The following is a 21,166-nucleotide window of genomic DNA, read 5'->3' as shown; positions in this document are numbered from 1 at the left end:
CCTGGTACAGTTTGCCATCATAAGATATTGGGAACTACGACATGCTTAGTGTATGAATTAAGCATTTTAAATTAGTTCAGTTACCAGACAATGCCCATGCTGCACCTGGCACTGTTCTACTCTGCCTGTGCTTGGAGGTACACAGGTAATGTTGCAGTGCCCCAGGATTTAAAAATTCAGGTCCACGGTGGCCATCAACTATAAGTGCTTTGCCTCAAGTCTCCAAACAGCCTTATTTTCAGAAAGCATTCCCACCACTGCAAACAATTTAGCAGAAATGTAATGTACTTTGATTGCCCTTTTTCCCAGCTGGATTTGGTTGATTTGTCCAGTTCCATTCTTATGGTGGTTTTACTAGACAAAATCGTATCAAAAAATATGCTTTTGGACATTGTACATGCACAGCCATTCAAGCTTTCTGAATATATAGCTGGTCAATATGGTTCATTTGCATGGCCTTACATTTGTAATTCTATGTATTTCTAAAATTTCTGCAAAGTAGAGATTTCTTTATGTTGTCTAGATTGATCAAACTGAAAACTACTAAAGCTTAACCACTAAATTTGCATAATACTTGTTCACAATGAAAATCTGGTGTAGTGTTTTATTAATGGAATGAACGGGCTACCTAGAACATCTGGTGTACAGTCTGATGAATGGAATGACTGTTACCTCGTGTCCAGTGGAACTTTCACTTTTGACTAGTCAACAGCTGGAACTTTGCATGCTCACATAAAGCTCTACTTGCAGCCAAGAGTCTGTGACTGCAGCTTAGTGATAAAATATTCAACTACTGCTACTTCACTTAAAAATCACTTTATACAATTAAACACAGCAAACAAAACATTTGGAAAAAGATTTATTTTACAGTGCAACACGAATGTTCATTTATTACACAGCCTGGTGCAGATGACAGGTCAGGCCAGTTCCAGTCTTCAGAACCTTTAGGAAGAAAAAAAAAAATGAGATCTCATATTACACTACAGCTGCTCCCCAACCAACTTATGCAAATGCTGACAAATTTGCTAAACTTGGCCACAAATGAAAGAACTGTAAAGCTTTGTTTACCTGTACATTTCCTTGGGGAGCATGGCAGTAGAGCTAGTGACTGCAGTACCATTAGCAGACTGAGCAGCTGGCACATTCCCAACATCCAGCCACTTTGAACCCAGCACCCCTCCATCATCCTCATGCAAGTGGCAAAGAGGCAATATTTGCCTGCCCATGTTCTTATTCCCCCCTCCCCTGGACCAGAAACCTACACTGTTGTAATACAAGCTCTTATGCCATCAAAATTAAAAAGACCTGGTTAAGGACCAAGATTTCAACCTTTCCTAAGGGCCCTGAACAAAAGTAGTCTGAGAAACCAAAGATAAAACTTCAAGTCGTACTCTGGGAATGTGCTACTTACCCAGCCTTCAGAAGCTGAAGGGGATGGGCAGCCAGTTAAGTGATCATCCTAAACATCTATTACGGCAAGCTGGTAATAAAATCAATTTATTTTGTGTGCACCACTGCCAGACTCACCACACTTGCACAAATCACAAAAAAAAGGAGGAGCTACACAGCAAGACAGTATCTCTTTCAAATAGGCAAAGCAACCCTTGCTCCAAGTCTATCATCATATGTCTGAAGAATATAGAGAGGAGGTGGTGAGCAACTCTGGTACACAACACACTAACCCAGATTAGAAAAGCAACAGCCACTGCCGGACATGATCTAATTGTTCAATGTAGATGATGGATTTTATAGCAGAAAATAGGGTAACAACTTTATTCTTTGACTTTGTAATCCCTTTATTTTCATGAAAAGCCACCAAAAGTTGATCTGACATCCAAAAGCCCATCAGTCCAGTCCAAACATCCAAGCTGTCTAGGAAATGCATGATCTTTCATTCAGAGAGTTTATAGACCAGACAGGTAAAGCTAGAGAGCCTAATTCACAGCAGTGTGTTATGACAAGGAGGGGTTTAGGGCACAGAGGTAACTATCAGTGTGAAAGGCAAGAAAAGATTTCCACACTAAAGGCCGAGTTCACACTCCTGAATGAAGTCATCAGAAATGTAGTACTCCAGAAAAGCTGTAGCTGTTTGCTCGAAAAAGTTAGTAGGGCCAGTTTTTCAAAGATCTCTTGCTGGGCAGCGCTACCCACAGAGGTGGGTCCAAGATATAGGATACTCTGGATGCTGGAGAAGATTCTAGAAAGCAAACTGGCAAAAACAGATAGACAAGTGTAAACTAGGCTTGCACAGAAATGCTAACACATACTGAACCACAAGTACAGTTACCTGGTTCAGGGCACAGGTACCTCGTACTGGTAGCAACAGAAGTCCGCTAGATACCATATTCCTTATACTGTCTTCTAGCCTTCCAACATTTCCCTACAACAAAAGGGGGCTCAAAAGGAATGAGCAGCATCTTCCAAAGTCACAGGTCTGGGTTATGAACCCCTCACAATATCAGGAACCTTGCAAGATTTGGTAGCACACAAGGGATGAGAACCAGTGTTGTGAGCAAAAAGGAGCAGTTGGGCTCATTTCTACCTCTTCAAGATTTTCTGAATAACCATTGGAAGCCATGGAACTGGAAGGCGAACAAAAGCAGACTTCCAGGGAAAGGCATCCATAGCCAAACCACTCCTGATGAATTATGGAACAATTTTAACTGCTTATTGCTTAGAGTAGACGAGAGGTTTATCTGCATAACAATCTTGCTTAAAATCGCCACTCCCAACTGGAAATGCAGGTTGCTCACAGGCACATAATACACACAAGTGTATGTGCCCAGACATGCACAGCCAGGCTGCATAGGTAAGGAGCACCTTCTGACAACCTATGCAGCATTACTGTCTTGTCAAGATTAACTTCAACATTCCCTACACCAATATGAACGGGAATGCTTTTGCAGCATTAAACTGCCAGCACCTGCTGAAGGTGTACATGTACCGTGTACTCTCGAAAGTAGAGGACACGTGACATTTAAGGTGTTTGACCCAGGCCTAGTTAGAATCTGACTGGCAGAGTTTCACCCAATTTGTGCCACCCATTAATTTTGCTCCCTCTTGGCATAGGGCGCCACTAACATGGTCACTTCTAAAGGGTTCAGCTGATGGCTGTTACTCAAACATGGGAAGCATCAAGATGGTAGGTAGATGCTACCCACCCGTAGGGTATGCCAGTTCTGCATATCATTCCATTTTGGCGTAGGCACCCTGGTCTGGAGCAGTACGACTTCACCTTCTCTAATAGGAGAGTGTCTGCAAAGGACAGAATCCAGAAGGACCCCAAGACAGACTTTGCTGGGAAGGACATATGATTTTGTATGTTAAGGGTTATCCCTGGGTTGCTCCAGCATTAAGGATGCACCAATGCCCTCTGTCTAGACAGCTTCAACATAGATAAGGCAGTTATGCTAAATTCTGGATGCCCAATGTATTTGCTGAGGGCTATCACTGGGGTCAGACATTCTGTTAGCAACAGGCAAACTTCAAAGCACATTTACCCACATGAAGAGGTGCTTGAATTCAACTCAGGAGGGTCTTGCTACCTTAGTCCTACAGTCCCCCTTTACAACTTAGAGTTCCCCAAAGACATTCTTCTGATATTTGAAAGTATGGTCTTGGCAATTCAGTGCCCTAAAAAGCAGAACAGAAGCATGCACCTTCCTCCCATATCTAGCAATTTGCTATCCCAATCACTAGGAAAGGTATTATGGAAAAACATCTACAGACTCCAGTGACAGTATCAGGAATTACAACGGATTTACAAATGGATCTGTAAGGGTCCTGTAATACTCATGCCTCTAACGGTGACATGGACAAGTCAAGCTCCATGCAGTAACATTCAAGGAGATACTCCTTCACTACATAAATCTCTGGTTTCCAAGACCTCACACCCAGAAGTTCTAAAGTGCTTCTCTGTGAGCAGAAGTCTAGTATTCATGATAATGAAGTGCTGTCAAGTCTCTCCAAAGGACTAGGTTTCTCAGCTGCACTGTGGCTTGTCATTTGAGATCTTTAGAACAAGTTTCTCCCTTCCCAGCAACAGGGGAATGGAAAGAACTCTCTCAGGGACCACTCGCACATGGCCTTTTGGGAAGTCTGGCTCCTAACAGACTTTTGGTGGGCCTGGTCTTTGCAATAGGGATGGTGAGGACTGGTCTGGTTAGGTCTGAAAGAGGTGCACCTCAGAAAGGCCCTTTATTTTGACAATGTGCAAAGAGCATCAGGAGCTAGGGCTCACATGCTTTACTGTGAGAACACTGCTCTCTTGTTTAAGTGGTTTTCATGGAAGATAACTAGGCCAACATCATAAGAGCCCTTACAAACCTAGCCAGTTTTACCCACATTTCACCCAATTTATCCCTGTGGGAAAATAAGGGTCAGCATATGGGGTTTTGACAATTTTTACAGACTTGCCATACCTGGAGGTGCCCGAGACGTCTTGGTCCAGTGGGATGTGCTGGGAAAGGAGTCTCTCTGAATGTGCTTTGCAGATAAAAGCTGTAACATACACCAGAACTGAAGGACAACTGAATACCCCCCGTAAGAGTCTCTGATAATGGTCCTTACTGCTGCAAGATTACAGAGTCCCATTTTTCACTTCCTCCTTTCACTTTTTAGTAAGGATACCTGCCTCACTAGCTTCAGGTTCAGACAATACCAATGTCTGCATCATGGTTGACAAGATAGGGTGGGACCTTGTTCAACACCTGACTTAGTTCAGACAAACTGCAAGGCTAGAAATGTGGTATTAGCAAAGACAGTACACAAATGAAAATCAGTCATCGGCAGAAACTGTTGGCAAAAGCACTTATGCCTTTTCATCGCTGCTTGGTTTGAATGCCACCCAGATATCCAAAATTAAAACAGACTATGAAATCCCCAAAGGTGTACTTCTCAGGTTACATCAGCATGCACGTGGGGGGAGTAGTTTGTTCTGGCTTTCCCCCCAGATAAAGCATTGTGTAGCACCTACAGATCTTAAGCTGCCTACAGCATGAAGTGCCCAGGGGCACTCATGTTGCATCACTGGGGAGCACTACTGGAGTTTCTAGTGAGCCACTGTGGGGTTAGGGCTCCAAGTGGAGGAAACGGGAGACCATATCTATCAGTCTGACCTACATTCCAACCCTTGACTCTACTGAAGAACTATGCTCTGACTGGAACCTTCGGAATTGGTTGCAGTGCTCTTGCCCAAGAACCATGGTGAGTGGCTGGATCATGCTTCCAAGAACACAGACTTATTAGGGGCCACTAGGCAAGGCCTGGTTGACAAGGGGGGGGGATTACTATGGCACGATAACAGAAAGTGGCCTGCTCAATTTAGCATGTTATCCATTTACTGAAGAAATACAGTTCAATACTATGCAGGTAAACACACCAAGACCTTACAAAAACAAATGTACTTTTCCCTCCATTTAATTACAGTAGCAGTGCAATATCTCACCAACTTTTTTAAGAAAGATTTCGAAAGCAGAGTTACTTGAATTGGCATACCGCACAGACCAGACAAAAGATGCGCTCTTTAAAACTTCAGGGCCACCCCCCTTAAACGTGGTCACCTCTGTTCCATCAGCAACAGTGTTTTTAAATGGCAAACTGTTGCCTGTAGTTTTTGACATTGTAATGGTATTTACACAGATTAAATGCAACACCTCAGTAGTCAAAAATGGCATTTACCAGTTTACACAACTGTTTGTAAAGTGCCCCCCCTCCCTCCAACTACTGCTTTAGAAAAAAAATTCATGTTTTGCAGTTTGTAACTTTATAGACCTGAACATAAAACTGATTGCACTAGTACGCTATGAAATGTTGCTGTTCGCTTATGCCATATGATCATAAATTCCTTTCTGAAAGTGAGATTTGGACTGGGGGGTGGATTTTCAAACCTGTGAGCAAAAAAGGCACTAAATGCTCCCGGGGTAATATCCACAGATTACAAGAAAAAGGCAGGAGGAAAAAAAAAAAAAAAAAATGTGGAATGTCACGCTATATCTGATGGTAAACTCCTTGTGAACACTATGCACAAAGCCATTTTAGTTATCAGTAGATACAATTCACTGTTCTGCCACGGAAATGCTGAATACATGAAAAGTACAGATTAATTAGGTCAGCTAAATTCTTTTTATATTTTTACTAAAACAGTTAAACATAGTAGAAAAGGGGCTCACCCATTAACGTAATCTCCTTGCTTCTCTTTCAGATTCTAGCAAGGTAAGTACATCACCTTCTCGAACAGGCCCCTTGACATTACGAATGATAGACCGGTTGCTGTCATCCATGAACTCAACACGAACCTTGGAAAAAAGTGGTTATTTGAAACTGAATGAAAAACATGTTCATAACTCAGTACTTAGTTTTTCAATACTTAAATATTCAAGTCTTTGCAACCAGAATGCAACACTGAATTGAGAAGTATTTAGCATCCACTGGGAAACGCTGGCATACAGAATGTAGCACTAAATGCCAGATCTAATGGTCAACTGAGAAAATGTGCTTCTAACTCCAGAAGGCATTACCACCTATGCTACAAATGCATAACAGGCATAAATTCAGTAGAAACAAGTTAAAATACCCAAACTGGAGAACCAACTTTCCCTTAGAACTAGCTGGTTTCTCAGTAGTAGCACTAAAATCTGAATCCCTGTGACTAGCACTTGCTCTAAAATCTGCTGGAAAGGACTAGGAAGCCTTAAACTAATACAAGCACTCAACTCTCCTTGTTATGGAGAAATTAATTGTAGGCACTAAACAGCCTATAATTGCAAAGTACCTTGCCAAGGTAAGGGAAAACAGCTCTTACTTTACAAAAGAAAGATCGAACCAGGCATGTCCAAGTGTCAGTTTCCAGTAATTTCTCCTGTCCACCTGGTGAATCTCTGCATACTGGAGCAATGCAGCAATTGCCTCGTGTACACAGACCACCCCTCTCCTCCTGCCACCCAACACTATACAACCTGTGAGAGATGCACTTACATAGCCTAACTGGAAGCAAAGCTCTCTCCACCCAAGATTGTGTTAGTCAAGAGAAGGTTACACCTCAAGCAACACACAGCCCTTCAAAACTCACGCCACCAACATCCACACATAGTAACACCAAACCCACTTATGCAGAGGCCCTTAACATTAACCTGCCCAAGCAACGAACACCTCCGAAGCTGAAATGCAAACAAACGCCAATCACAACCAAAGTGTCACACAGCTCACACCACCAGTGTGCCACCCCAACAACAGCCTCTAAGGCAAGACAACGTACTCAACACTTTAGTAATGGGTGACGTCAGGCACACTGATGTCCCACTCACCAAGTTGAACAAGGAGAAAGTTACAGTTAGCTGCCCGTCTGGTGCCAGGATCCATCACATCACGCATGCACTCAAAGTCACTCCACAACAAGTACAAATATGACTGTCATTGTCCATGCTGGAGTGAATGACTTGAGACGTACCTCCCCGGACTACATGGAGACATGCAAGAGCTCTCAGATCATGTGGTCCAGGCAGGTATGACCCTAGCCCTGAGTAGCATTGTGCCCTTGCAGAGAATGATACCACAGTAAAAAAGGACAAAATGATTGACTTCAATTGGCTAAGTTTATGGTGTCAAAGGGGATCCAGTATGTCTGCCTGGGACGACATGATCGACAAACTTTGCCTTGCCAGAGATGGTCTGCACCTGTCGCCCCTAGGATTCAGGTTACTGGCCAAGGCTCTTGCCACCCCTATAGTGCCTCTTTTTAGGCAAGGCTCAAAGGTCAAAACCGCCACCATAACGGATAAGGATGCAAAATCTAATCTGAAGGTAATGCTACTCAATGCTAGAAGCCTAAACCTCAAAATGTACTCGCAGCACTCCTAAAAATGGAGAACAGACATCTGTGCAGTAACTGAGACCTGGTTCAAGGCTTCAGATAGCACCCCTGCAATAACAGGCTATAACTATTACCACACTTTTCAGCCACCAAACCAAGACCGACACACTAAAGGCAGAGGAATGTCCATATTCACCAAGGACAATCAAACTTCCAGGCTAGTTGCCCAACACAATGCATCTGAAATTCTACAGGTGCAACTAACACTAGGCAAGACTGCAATCCAAACTGTAGCTTGCTACTGATCACCCCACCATGTCCCACGATTCTCACTACACCTTTCTAAACATACTGGAAAATATAAAAAAAAAAAAACAACCAAACACCCTAATCATGGGCGATTTCAACTACCCTGCCATTAATCAGGAAAACGACTCTGGTACCAACACCTTTGCCCAACTGTTCTTGGAATTCATAAATTACAACGCCCTGGATCAACTAATCCATATAGCTCCACCAGGGGCTCAAATATCCTAGACCTGGTCATTACCAACATGGAAGATCGATACTCCACACCAGTTGTTACCCCCTCGTTGGTCAGGTCTGACCATAAGCTAATCACCCTAGACGTCCACATCCTACCCCTCAGTAGGGAAAACTCCATAAAAAACTTCTCCAAAGCTAACTTCATGCTACTCAAGTCAGAAGTGGCAAACTTCATAACACCCATGCAGACGAGAAATGAAAGTTTGACTGCTGAATCCTACACTACAGCACTATACGAGCAAATCCACTCGTGCATGAATCGTGTTATTCCAAATAGAACCAAGACGCTCTCCTCCAAAAGAAGGAAGCAAATTCAGTGGTCCCCTTCCATAAACAAACTATACAGCAGAAGGAAGAAACTGTTGCAAAAAAAATAAAAAAGAGGAAAACCCAGGATGCAAAATACTCCCTTACCAGCCTCAGTAAGAAAGGGAGATCCCTCAAAAACCTCCAAAGCTAGTTATGAAAATAAAATTGCAAAATATTCCAAGAACAACCACAAGGCATTCTATAGTTCTGTCAAGAAACTAAATGGCAATGCTCAGAGATACAACAGAATGGCATTAAATATACTGATCCCAAGGATATTGCCAATATCCTGGCAGATCGATTCAATGCCAACTTCATCCCCTCTCACCCCCTAAAGGGCCCATCTCAATATCAAAAGATTGCCAAATTCAGGTAATCACGGCCACACAGATAAAAAATGCACTCTCCAAAGCTAAGAATACACCATCCATGGGACCAGACGACATACTGGGCTGTGTACTACATGAACTACACCTCACCTAAGTGTCATGTTTAATCATAGCCTCACCTCAGGCTTCATGCCCAATGAGTGACACACAGCTACAGTTATCCCACTCCAAAGGGGTGGGGGGGTTCACCTTGGATCCCGGGAACTAACGTCCCATCAGTCTGACGAGCCTGATCTGCAAAGCCATGGAACGCATTACCACGGAACTTATAAAACAAAGACATTGGCAACCTTCAAACACTGGACTCCTCCCAGTTTGGCTTCATAAAGGGCCGATTTTTCTGGCACTTAATTGTTGACTAATTTTATATCATTGCTGGCTGACTTCAGAGTTGTGCACTGTTATTTTTGCTTCACTGTATAGTTTTTCAGATCTCTGCTGAAGGTGTTGGGTTTTCCCATACCCACCTCTCCCTATTCCTGTGTTTAAATTTGGAGGTTTTTGCAGTTGCCCACCCCCACTGTAGATTTGATATGGGACACGCCCCCCCCCCCCAGTCCCATCTCTTTACCTCATTCTACCCAATAGACTCTTTCTGCATTGTTTTTAGTCATTTTTAATTTAATCGCATTTTTTAAAACTGTTTGGTCTAACATTGCTACATACTCAAGTGTGCTAGCTTGCACTGTATTTGAACTAAGTCCAAAAAGTCAAAGCTGTTGCACGGAGAAGCAGGAATCTGGAAAAGCAATGTCCATATGTACTCAATGCGGCTGCCTGCTATGGCACACCATCAACTGCTGTTTAAATTCAAACGGCAGCTACAAAAGTCACAAACAGCAGTTGATGGTGTGCAATAGCAGGTAGCCGCATTGAGTACATACGGACATTGCTTTTCCAGATTCCTGCTTCTCCGTGCAACAGCTTTGACTTTTTGGACTTGGTATTATTTATTTTCTTGTGTGCACGGAGCTTGTTGCGAGTGCTATTTTGTCTCTGCACTATATTTGAACTGTTTTGACTGCTGTTTTAGCTACTTTTCTGTACACAGACACAAGCTTCCGAGTCCGCCCCCCCCCCCACCTTTCTGTGTTGGAGGGGGAAGCCTTCTAGCTTATCAGTGGGAGCGGTAAGCACTAGGTAACCTATCTACAACATAAGGAGTGGTTCTGGCCCAGAAATTGTAGTTATCGGACGCTTGGGCAGTTTTTCCACCTCTCAACTTTCTGATTTAAAAGCCCACATTTGCACTCGTTTCCCCCCCTTTCCTGTAACTAGTTTAGTCCAGATACAGATTCTTACTTTTAGCACTTGAATATGCTTATTCGTAATCAGCACTTGTAAGCACTAAACCTACTAATTACTACAGCACTCAACCTTCCTCATTACGTAGAGGAAAACAGTTTTGGTACTTGCTTTCATCACTTGCTTAGAGAAAAACAGCTCTTGTACTCGCTTTCCTCACTAGAGGAAAATAGTTTTTTTATTCAGGCATGTCCAGGGGTCAGCTCCCAGTGTTCTCTTCTATCTGATGTATCTGGGCATCTTGGGGCAATGTAGAAATTGCCTCATGTACACAGACAACCCTCTCCTCCTACCACCCAACACTACAATCTGTGAGAGATGCACTTATCTAGCCAAACTGGAGGTAAAGCTCTCTCGAATCATGACTGAACTTGACAGTCAAGAGGAGAAGGTAGGTAAACACTTGCACCACACCACAATCACCACATAGTCTCACTAAACCTACACCACCAAAATCCACACAGAAACACAATTCGCGGAGGCTCTCAATAACAATCTGCTCAAGCAACAGAGACCTCCAAAGCAGAAATGCAAGCAACCTCCACCCCCCAACACAACCCAAATGACACACAGCCCGCAGACTCAGTGTGCCACTCAACCACAGCCAATAAGGCAAAACAATGTACCCAACACACTAGTCATAGGCGACTCTATAGTCAGGCACACTGATGTCCCACTCACCAGGCTAAACAAGAAGGTTACTGTCATCTGTCTGTCAGGTGCCAGGATCCACCACATAACCCATGCACTCAAGTCACTCCACAATAAGTACAAATATGACTGTCAAGTGTCCATGTTGGTGTTAACGACCTGAGACGTACTTCCCTGGACTACATGGAAGAGCTCTCCAATCTTGTAGCCCAGGCAGGTATGACCCTAGCCCTGAGTAGCATTCTGCCATCACCCAGAATGATGCCACAGTACAAGGACAAAATGATTGACTTCAACAATTGGCTAAGCTTCTGGTGCTATTCTAAAGGGATCCATATGTCTGCCTGGGATGACATGGTCGTCAGACCACAATGCTTTGCCAGAGATGGCCTGCACCAGTCACACCTGGGATTCCGGATACTGGCTAAGGTTCTTACCGCTTCCTATAGTGCCTTTTTTAGGCAAGGTTCAAATGACAAATTCACCACCGGAACAGGCAAGCAAAAACTGAGGGTGATGCTACTCAATGCTAGAAGTCTAAATCTCAAAATGCACTCACTCGAGGCACTCCTTAAAATGGAGAGCATAGACATCTGTGCAGTGACTGAGACCTGGTTCAAGGCTCCAGAGGAGCACCCCTGCACTACCGGGCTATAACTCATACCACACTTCAGCCATGTAACCTGGACCGGAACACCAAAGGCAGAGGTGTGTCCATATTCATTACAGGATATCCACAACTCCAGGCTAGTTGCTCAGCATAATGCAGCCGAGGTTATCCAAGTGCAACTAACTCTGGGCAAAACTGCAATCCAAATTGTAGCTTGCTACAGATCGCCCACCATGCCCCAGGATTCCTACTCCTCTTTTCTTGATGTACTGGAAAATACTAGGGTTCAACCAAACACCCTAATAATGGGAGATTTCAACTACCCCACCATTAACTGGGAAAACTACTCATGTACTAACTCCTTCGCTCAACGCTTTCTGGAATTCATAAACTCCAATGCCCTGGATTAACTTATCCACACCCCCACCAGGGGCAACAATATCCTAGATCTAGTCATTACCAATATGAGTGAACGGTGTTCCACACCTGAAGTCAACGCTTCATTGGTCCGATCAGACCATAAGCTAATTACCCTAGATATCCACATCCTGCCTCCACCCCCCATTAAGGAAACCATGGTAAATTTCTCCAAAGCCAACTTCATGCTCAAGACAGAAGTGGTGAACTTCATGACACCCATGCAGATGGACAATACAGTTACGACTATTGAATCCTACACAATTGCACTTTATAAGCACTTACATGAGTGCATGGATCATGCTATTCCAAACAGAACCAAGACGCTATCCTGCAAAAAAAGGAAGCCAATCTGGTGGTCCCCTGCCATAAACCAAAGAAACTCTTGCAAGAGAATGTAAAATCCCACGAGTGGAGGAGCTCCCTGGTCAACCTCAGTAAGAAGCTGCGATCCCTGATAAAATCCTCCAAAGCTAGTTACGAAACCAAAATCGCCACTGATTCTAAAGACAACCACAAAGCATTCTATAGCTATGTCAAGAATCTCAATGGCAACACTCAGACCTGCTCTGAGTTGCAACACAATGGCACAAAATTTTTCAGACCCAACTGATATTGCCAACATCCTGGCAGATAGGTTCAGTGCTAACTTCACCCCCCAATCACCCCCTAAAGAGCCCATCTCTATACCTGAAGAATGCAAAGTCCCTGTAATCACGGCTGCACAGGTAAAAAACACACTCTCCAAAGCCAAGAACACAGCATCCATGGGACCAGACAACATCCCACAACGAACTGGCACCCCACCTAAGTACCATGTTCAATCATAACCTCACCAAGTTTTGTGCCTGCTGAATGGCACACAGCAACGGTTATCCCACTCCACAAGGGGGGAGCCACCACAGACCCCGGGAACTACTGCCCCATTAGCCGGACAAGCCTGGTCTGCAAGGCCATGGAACGCATCATCATGGAACTTATAAACAAAGACATTGGTAACCTCCAAACTCTGGATCCCACCCAGTTCGGGTTTGCAAAATGCAGATCATGTCTCCTAAATCTGATAGACTTCTTTGAAGCAGTCACCAAAGCCGTAGACAAGGGTAAGGTGGTTCACACAGCCTATCTAGATCTTGCCAAGGCTTTCGACACCATCCCCCACTCTGGAATTCTAGGATTAACCCACGAAACAAGGTATACATCCCTGTGTCACAAAACGGGTTGCCAAAACTAGGTATAAATCCCTATGTCACAAGATGGGCTGCCAACTGGCTCACTGACAGAACCCACACTGTGAAAGTAGCAGACTCCAAATCAGACTTCAGACCAGTGAAAAAGGAAAGTACCACAGGGTTCAGTCCTGGGTCCTCTCCTGTTTGGTATCTACTTCTCTGAAGTACAGGCTAACACAGAAGGTCTTTGGCTAATGAAGTTTGCAGATTACTGCAAATTAGGAGCCATAATCGAAACTCCTAACGATGTGGACATCCTACAAAAGGGCCTCACTGAGACAGATGCCTGGTGTCAAAGCCATGGCCTCAAGCTCAATGCTAAAAAGTGCACAGTCATCCCCTTTGGTAAAAACTCTGTACCCATGAACTACAACACAGGCGGTAGTATAAAACACCGAAAGTGTGATGAGACCTTGGGACACAGGTGGATAGTAGTCTCAACTTTGATAATCACATTGCCACAGTAGTCAGGAAATCCTTCTACGTGGCACACATCACAAAAGTTCTTTCATCCAGAAAAAGAAAAAAAGAAGGTCATTGTTCCCCTCTACTCATCACTCATTAGCCCCATTACAATTACAGAGTACAACACCCCTTTTGGTATGTACCTCACAAGACATCTACAACTGGAAAGGCCGCAGAAATACCTCACAAAGAGGATTACCGGCCTCAAACATATGCCCTACGCAGACAGTCTCAAATAACTCCAGCTTTACTCCATCACATATCGCCTACTCAGAGGTGATCTCCGCCAAACATACAAAGCTATGTCAAACCCAGAGCTGTTGGACATGCTCCACTTAAAGAAATCCCAATCCCTCAGAGCTACACGCTCTAGGGACCTAAACCTTGTCACCACAATAAACAGAACATGCCGGAGGGATAGATTCCTGTCCCAGAGACTTCCCATACTCTGGAATAAACTACCTATTTATATCAAACAAAGCTCCTCATTAGCACTCAAGAAAAATCTTGATGATTGGATGGGAAATAGGAAATTCACCCCAGGGATCACCTCTGTGGCTCTGCTCAACAGTGGCACACGAAAATAGTTTTCTTGGGTGGCAAAAGCCAGGGTACCTTTTTGGCTGGGCTTGTACAGGCCCCAGGGCCAATAGCCTAGTACCTACCTATGAAACTATGATCTTGTCTCCTCAACCTGATTGACTTCTTCGAATCAGTCTCCAGAGCCATGGACGAGGGCAAGGCGGTCCACACAGCCTATCTGGACCCTGGCAAGCCCTTCTACACCATCCCCCCACTCTGGAATCGGATAAAACTTACTAACCTACGTCACTCGATGGGCTGCCAACTGGCTTACTGACGGAACCCACACTGTAAAAGTAGCAAACTCAAAATCCAGCTCCAGACAAGTAGAGTACCTCAGGGTTCAGTCCTGAGACTGCTCTTGCTTGGCATCTACTTCTCTGAAATAGATGCCAGCACTAAGGGACTCTGGCTAACAAAGTTCGCAGATGACTACAAACTGGGAGCCATTATTGAATCCCCAAATGATGTGGATATTCTACAAAAGGGCCTTATAGAAACAGATTTTTGGTGCCAGAGCCATGGACTCAAGCTCAATGCCAAGAAATGTAGTTATCCAAGTTGGGAAAAAACATGCACCCATGAATTACCACACAAGTGGCAGTAGACTAAACACCAAAAGGTGTGACAAGGGACTTAGGGACACAGGTGGACAGTGGTCTCACCTTCGATAACCACATAGGATTTCCTGACTGTTGTGGCTATGTGGCACACCATCACCAAGGGCTTTTCATCCAGAAAAAGAGGAGGTCACTGTCCCATTGTACTCATCCCTCATTAGACCAATCAGAGTACAACACCCCATTTTGTATGTACCTCAAGACATCTGCAACAACTGGAAAGGCCACAGAAATACCTCACTAAAAGAATCACAAGCCTAAAGCAGATTACCTATGCTGACCATCTAACCTATGCAGACCATCTAAAAAAATTCCAGCTATACTCTGTCGCATATCGCCTACTCTGAGTCAATATCTGCTTAACATACAAACCCAGAGCTGGACATGCTCCACTTAAAGAAATCCCAATACCTCAGAGCCACATGCTCCAGGGATCTAAATGTGGTCATCACAATGAACAAAACATGCTGGAGGGATAGGTTCCTGATCCAGTGACTTCCATACTCTAGAATAGACTACTCATACATGGCAAGCAGAGTGCCTCTTTGGCCCTCTTCAAAGGGAACCTTGACGATTGGATGGGAGACCGGAAATTCACCCCGGGATCACGTCAGTCACCCTACTAGACAGGGGACCAGGGAAGTAAATATTCGGGGAAGAAATAGCCAGGGAATTGTTATGGCTAGGCTTGTATAGGTCCTAAGACTGTAGCCTAGTACCAACCTATGAAGTGCTGTGGTGGGACATGCAGACAACACAAAGGCAGCACCAACAAATATACAACAGACCTTCCCAGTAAACAAATGTAAAAAATCTTGGATTCAAAAAGACTTCTGAACCCTCTCTTCCTGAAACAAATCTTATTCACAGCCTAGACTTTGTGGGCACTGAGCACATACAAAAGCAGGGTTCCTTTTGATGTGTAAAAACCGGGCTCTGCCTTCACAGGCAGAGCATGAACTGAAATGCAGTCGCACATGTTTTTCAAGATACCCAATTCATATGTAGCCTCATTGGCATTGTTCACCGGGATGGTCTGACTGGGTCAGAAAACCTGTTTTCATACAGAGGACCAGGGAGAAAAGCTCTAGCTACAGACTGTAGTGTACAAACGTTTTAAGCAGCGAAATACATTTAGAGAAAAACAGTGAGCTTTGGGATATCAGTCAAGTACAAACTGCAAGTTTTATTTTTTTGGTAGAGTTTTAGAAGAGGAGGCAGTTAGAGGAGTGTGTGTGGAGGAAGGGAGGGCGGGATTAGCCAGCTCTAGAGAAGAGATTAGCCTGGATTAGTGCACGGGCACTGCCAAGCGTTGTTCATGTGCAGTTCTAGGAAGGTTTTGAATGCTACTCGTTTAGAAGCACTTGCAGGGGAAGCGAGTTCCATGCTTCTGCAACATAGCAAGAGTACAGGCTTTGCCCAGATATTTTACAGGGTTTGGTGAGAAGTTTCTCATCTCCTGACCGAAGGATTCTGTTTGGGTTGTAAAGGTTTGAGAATTTTTATTCAGAGCTGGACAAGCTAGGGGTTCGTAGATCACACTGTGAAGTTTCTCTGATCAGATCCCTGAAGTACACAAGCTAACAAGATTTTAGCTTTGAAAGTCACAATCAAGGCAAGTTGCACTGGCAGGCAAAACAAACCAGGATATCAGCAATACCCTCAGAAAATAAGCACAAAAGACCTACTTTTGGACTGCTGTATTACCATGGAGGTGGCTTTCTGAGAAGAGTTTTAAGTTACGTTAAATTGGGTTAACAAGTCTGCTCATCTCGAGAGTACAGATGTGCAAAAGTATGACTCACTTGGCAGCTACACCCCTTCAAACCAAGGGAAAGAACAGAAAACATGCTGAGGGGAGAAATAGGGCTAGTATCGCTGATAGTAAGAATGGAAGCAATGTGAATGTATGCATTAAATATAGTAGTGATATTAAATAGGTCTGCAATATTATAAGAGGTAATTGGAGGATTTTATCCTCCAGTGATGCCCCAAGGGATATAGTGGGGGATGCCTCCAACTTTGTCTTTAAGAGAAACAAGAATCTGAAGCAGATACTGTGTGATAAGTATAGGACTGCAGCGTGCAAGAAGATAGGCACATTTCCATGTCAGCACTGTAAAGCCTGTAAGCATATTTATCCAGGACATAAGTTTGTTCACCCTATTAACAGAGTTTATACACCTAGGCTTTTCACTACCTGCAACAAGCAGAATGTGATTTATCTCACTTGAGTGCATGTGTTACAAATCTTTTTACGCAGGTAAAACCAACTGCAGGTTGAAGGATAGGATACTTAAACATTTGCCAGCTATACGCACGAATGATATACATAGTGCTTTGTTTCAACATATTTATAAATGCCCAGGACATTATTTTAATTTTATGGTGCTGCAGTCCATTCAATTTAATAAGAGGAGATTTAATTGGGTATACTGAATATTGTGAAACAATCTGGATTACTTTAGGAGCTGATAGAAGCTCAGGGCTTAATGGGGTTATGCCTTTAAAGCCAGCTCTTAAAAGGCGTAGACATTTTTAATTGTTAAATTAATTAAGCAGTATTATTGGCCGTTTGTAATTTAAATAATGCTTTTGTAATGTTATGTGGTTGTTTGAAGGGTTTTCACCTGAAAGCACTAATCACTTTCTACCATCACATTCTTGGATTAAAGTTTTATGTTTTTAGCCTGGTAGGCTGCTGAGTTTTTTTTGATCTGGTTCATTTTTTTTACAACAGACCTTTGGTGATATAGTATCTGGTTTCTTTTTTCCAAGAACTTAAAATACTATGGTTGCCATGAGCATGATTCTAAGAATGTTCTTTTGAAAGATTCCAAGAAGACAAAACACTGGAATAAAGGTATTCAGAAAATTATAATCTACCATGGGTCCAAAACACTGCTACTTTGTTACACAAATCTGGAACAAAATCTCCAGATATGGTGAGACGAAAACTCAAAACACTGAATATCTGGTTCTACTGCTCTCCTCATAAGAATGCATGTCCAGCACATTTAGGTGGTACAAAATCCATTTTTTTATTTCTCATCTACCATCTTTTCAGGATCTTGGACCATATGAAGCAGGGAACCTGCCAACCACCTCCCTGGAGAAAATGTTGGGATGAGAGGCAAACTAGATGGTTACTTTTTAGGAGCTACCCCTGGGAGAAAAAATTCCTTACCCTAATATTGCAGCCATTTGGGGTATGATAAAAGCTTTTTCCTTCTGGATTCTTTAGGTCACAGGAAAATGCTGGAGTGTGAAGTGATCTCAGACTGGGACTACTCTTTATCCTTCAAGCCTTAGATCAACAGATCTGTAACAAGGCACCCCCCAAAGAGTGTAGCTGTAAGCATTGCTTCAGGGACCTCAGTAAATACAGTTGAGGTGCAGCCAGGAGTGCTTACACAGCTATACTGGCTCTTGCAGCTCCCTCTAAGACACCTATTACCATAAGGGTACCTAATGCAGAAGACTAAACGGTCAGAAACCTTCAAAAGTATTAGGATTTCAGCCGGACATACGAGGTGTATTGCTGAAGAAGCATGTGTGCTTGAATTGTTTTCGGCAAACAGAATGGAGGACACAAAGGCCCACTTTTCTAGTGCCCTGGATTCAGGGGATGAAGAAAAACAAGTGGCTTCCTCAGAACGGCTACACAGACAAGTCATAACCAGTTAAGGCGGTCTCTGCAAACACAACAGTCTGGCAAAGATCTAAAAATCCGGCACAACTTTCCCAGGCAATGATGCTGTATCCGGATCCCAGTCATTTACCACTGCCCAAAACAGTCAGAGGAACAAATACAAAATGTAGGCTTCCTGTTGTGAAGCAGGACCCCTTTCTGGCTCTCCAGGCACAGTGGATTTTGCAGGTTCTACGCAGAAGCAATAAGTAAAAACAAAGGAAAAGCCTCTGTTTGGTAGTCCTGTAAGCATTTCCCGGGCAGACAGCTAAATAGAATAGAATGTACACATTCTTAAAATCAGTCAGTAAGAACACAAAGCAACTGTTCTTTGAGCCTTAAGTTGTCAAAGTAATGGTACTTCCACCTATCAGACAGATATGATGTTTCTTCCTGGAAAAAAACATTACAATTCTAGCCGTTTAAATAACCCTAATCAAAGGGGTGTGGTGGTGAAGCCTCCCTTAGGATTGGGGTAATGCTATGGTTCTTGATTAGCTCATAGCTGGGGCATGTTGGTTGGAGGGGAGGTAAGAGTCCCCATTTAGAATTAGTCATGGACTGGCCGATATTTGAGCAAGCTAATTTGAGGGATGAGAAGAATGCTCTCAGGAAAAAGCTGGAATGGCAAGTCAGGCTAAATGCATACAATAAACCAGGTCTCATCTCTGAATGTTCAAGAGTCCTTCAGCTCAAAAAACAAACAAAAAAAAAAAAAAAAAAAAAAAACACAGGACCTTCCATCAATAAGACTCATCCACCAGTTTTTGATAGCAAATTGTATATATTGATACTGAGCATTAGAGGTTTCCCTTGAAATGTCATAGTTCTGGTAATCTTAAGAAGCTTCGGTTCAGGAGAAAGCATTTACTCTAAAACAGGATGCATCATTGAATTAACCAACTCTGGACCCTATAAAATGGACAGTATTTTACTGTTTTTATTCACTCCACTTTAATTTCAGAAAGATTACAGAGGACAATGGATGCCCTATTAAAGCAGGCACCCATGATTCAGTTTATATTCACTCCAAAACATTCCATGAACCAGAAAAAACTAGAATATTCTGTTAGTCTTCTTAAACAGAAATTTTCAGTCTTAACATTGTGAATGAATCTTTCCTTAACAAGGTAAGCAGTCTAACCAGTCTAGGACTCATTCTAATTAGATACTTGGCCTCCCTCCAAATCAGCTGGCCCATTAAACAATCCACAACTACTCAAATTAGGGACTCTGCCTCCTCTCCAACCAGCAAGCCCAGTTATAAGCCAAGCAGAAACCACAGCTCCCAATATGTGTTGGTTTCCTTTTGTTATGAAAGTTAGCCTGATGCAGCCATCTGTTACACTATAAAGTCAGAAATGACAAATGCCATTTTATGATCAGATAAGTGACTGCTGTGAACTCAGGGAATGACTGCATGTCTCATGTATACATCGGTGTACATGTACACACACATGCATGTACATTTATTCTGTAGACATTTTGACACTCCAATATTTGACATCTAACCAATTTCCTCCATTTTTTATTTAATTGGGAATACAACATTTAAACCTACACAAGACTCTTCAAACAGCCCGGGAGCACAGTCTGAGTGATCTGCTCAGGCAAATGGGGAATCAAACCCTAGACTACATGAACTAAGAGGATGGCATAATGGTCAAGATGTTTACCTTGCAGACAAAAGGTAAAGGGTTTGATTCTCACATGGGGTAATTGGCCCACAAGGGCAGTTAGCCTAGTACTAAGCTATGGACCTATGATAACCCTCTGCTCCAGCTGACTAACATGAGACTATGTGGAGTTCCACACGTAAACATACAGCACCCCCCCCCCCAAGCAAATGCAGCCTAAGCCAGTTTGTTTACGGCTAAAACAGCCTGTGTTATCTAAGCAATGCAACCACAAATCAGTACTCGGAGCTACCAAGCTAGCCAACTAAATCCATCTTGTACCCCCCCCCCCCCAAAATAGAAGAAAAACAGACTCAGTCTTGGACGTGCACTTCCCAGCTTATCACAGCAGGAAGACTGGTGGTTATGGGCATTCTGAGGCAGTGTTGCAATTATCCTATGTTTACCGATACTCCATTCTTAACTCAATTCTTAAATTGAAAGCGATTACACAACGTCACTTGCAGCAAAGTTCTCACACACAAGTACTTAGCTGTCAGTAACACTACAGACACCTCAAGAGTACAGACCCATACCTACACATGCTGCAGCTCTTAAATGCATCTCCTTAAACCACAAAGTCTTCAAAGTATCCTCAGCAATTTCAAGGGCATGCCACAAATCTGCAACCACCACCACACATACAGCCACATACTATGCCATCTCACCTAAGCCCACAAGGCACATCGCCACACAACCAATATTTTGGTCATAGAAACTCCAAAGACAAATGTCAAAAAAAGTGTCATGGTCAGCTGTCAGCAGCCAGGACCTGCTAGATCACGAATATACTGACTCAGTCATTCTCCATGTGGGTGTGAATGATGAGAGATACCCCCCCCCCCCCGAACTACATGTAGAAA

General features: G+C 43.3%; 1 protein-coding gene across 1 annotated transcript in view; it reads right to left on the bottom strand.

Moving 5' to 3' along the window:
- Positions 1 to 846: 846 nt before the first annotated feature.
- Positions 847 to 21,166, bottom strand: part of RPS28 (ribosomal protein S28) — a 45,016-nt gene continuing 24,696 nt past the window's right edge. The window contains exons 3-4 of the mRNA XM_044090686.1: positions 6,171 to 6,296; positions 847 to 942 (exon numbers count right to left, since the gene is read on the bottom strand). Coding sequence (XP_043946621.1) covers positions 6,174 to 6,296 — 123 coding nt within the window. The 3' untranslated portion in view covers positions 847 to 942; positions 6,171 to 6,173. The remainder of the gene's footprint in view (positions 943 to 6,170; positions 6,297 to 21,166) is intronic.

The sequence above is a fragment of the Protopterus annectens genome, chromosome 13.part0 (assembly GCF_019279795.1).
Source record: "Protopterus annectens isolate FY-2018-M chromosome 13.part0, PAN1.0, whole genome shotgun sequence".
Lineage (NCBI taxonomy): Eukaryota > Metazoa > Chordata > Ceratodontiformes > Protopteridae > Protopterus > Protopterus annectens.
Note: the sequence above shows the minus strand (reverse complement) of the source record. Positions and strands in the feature narration are given on the sequence as shown.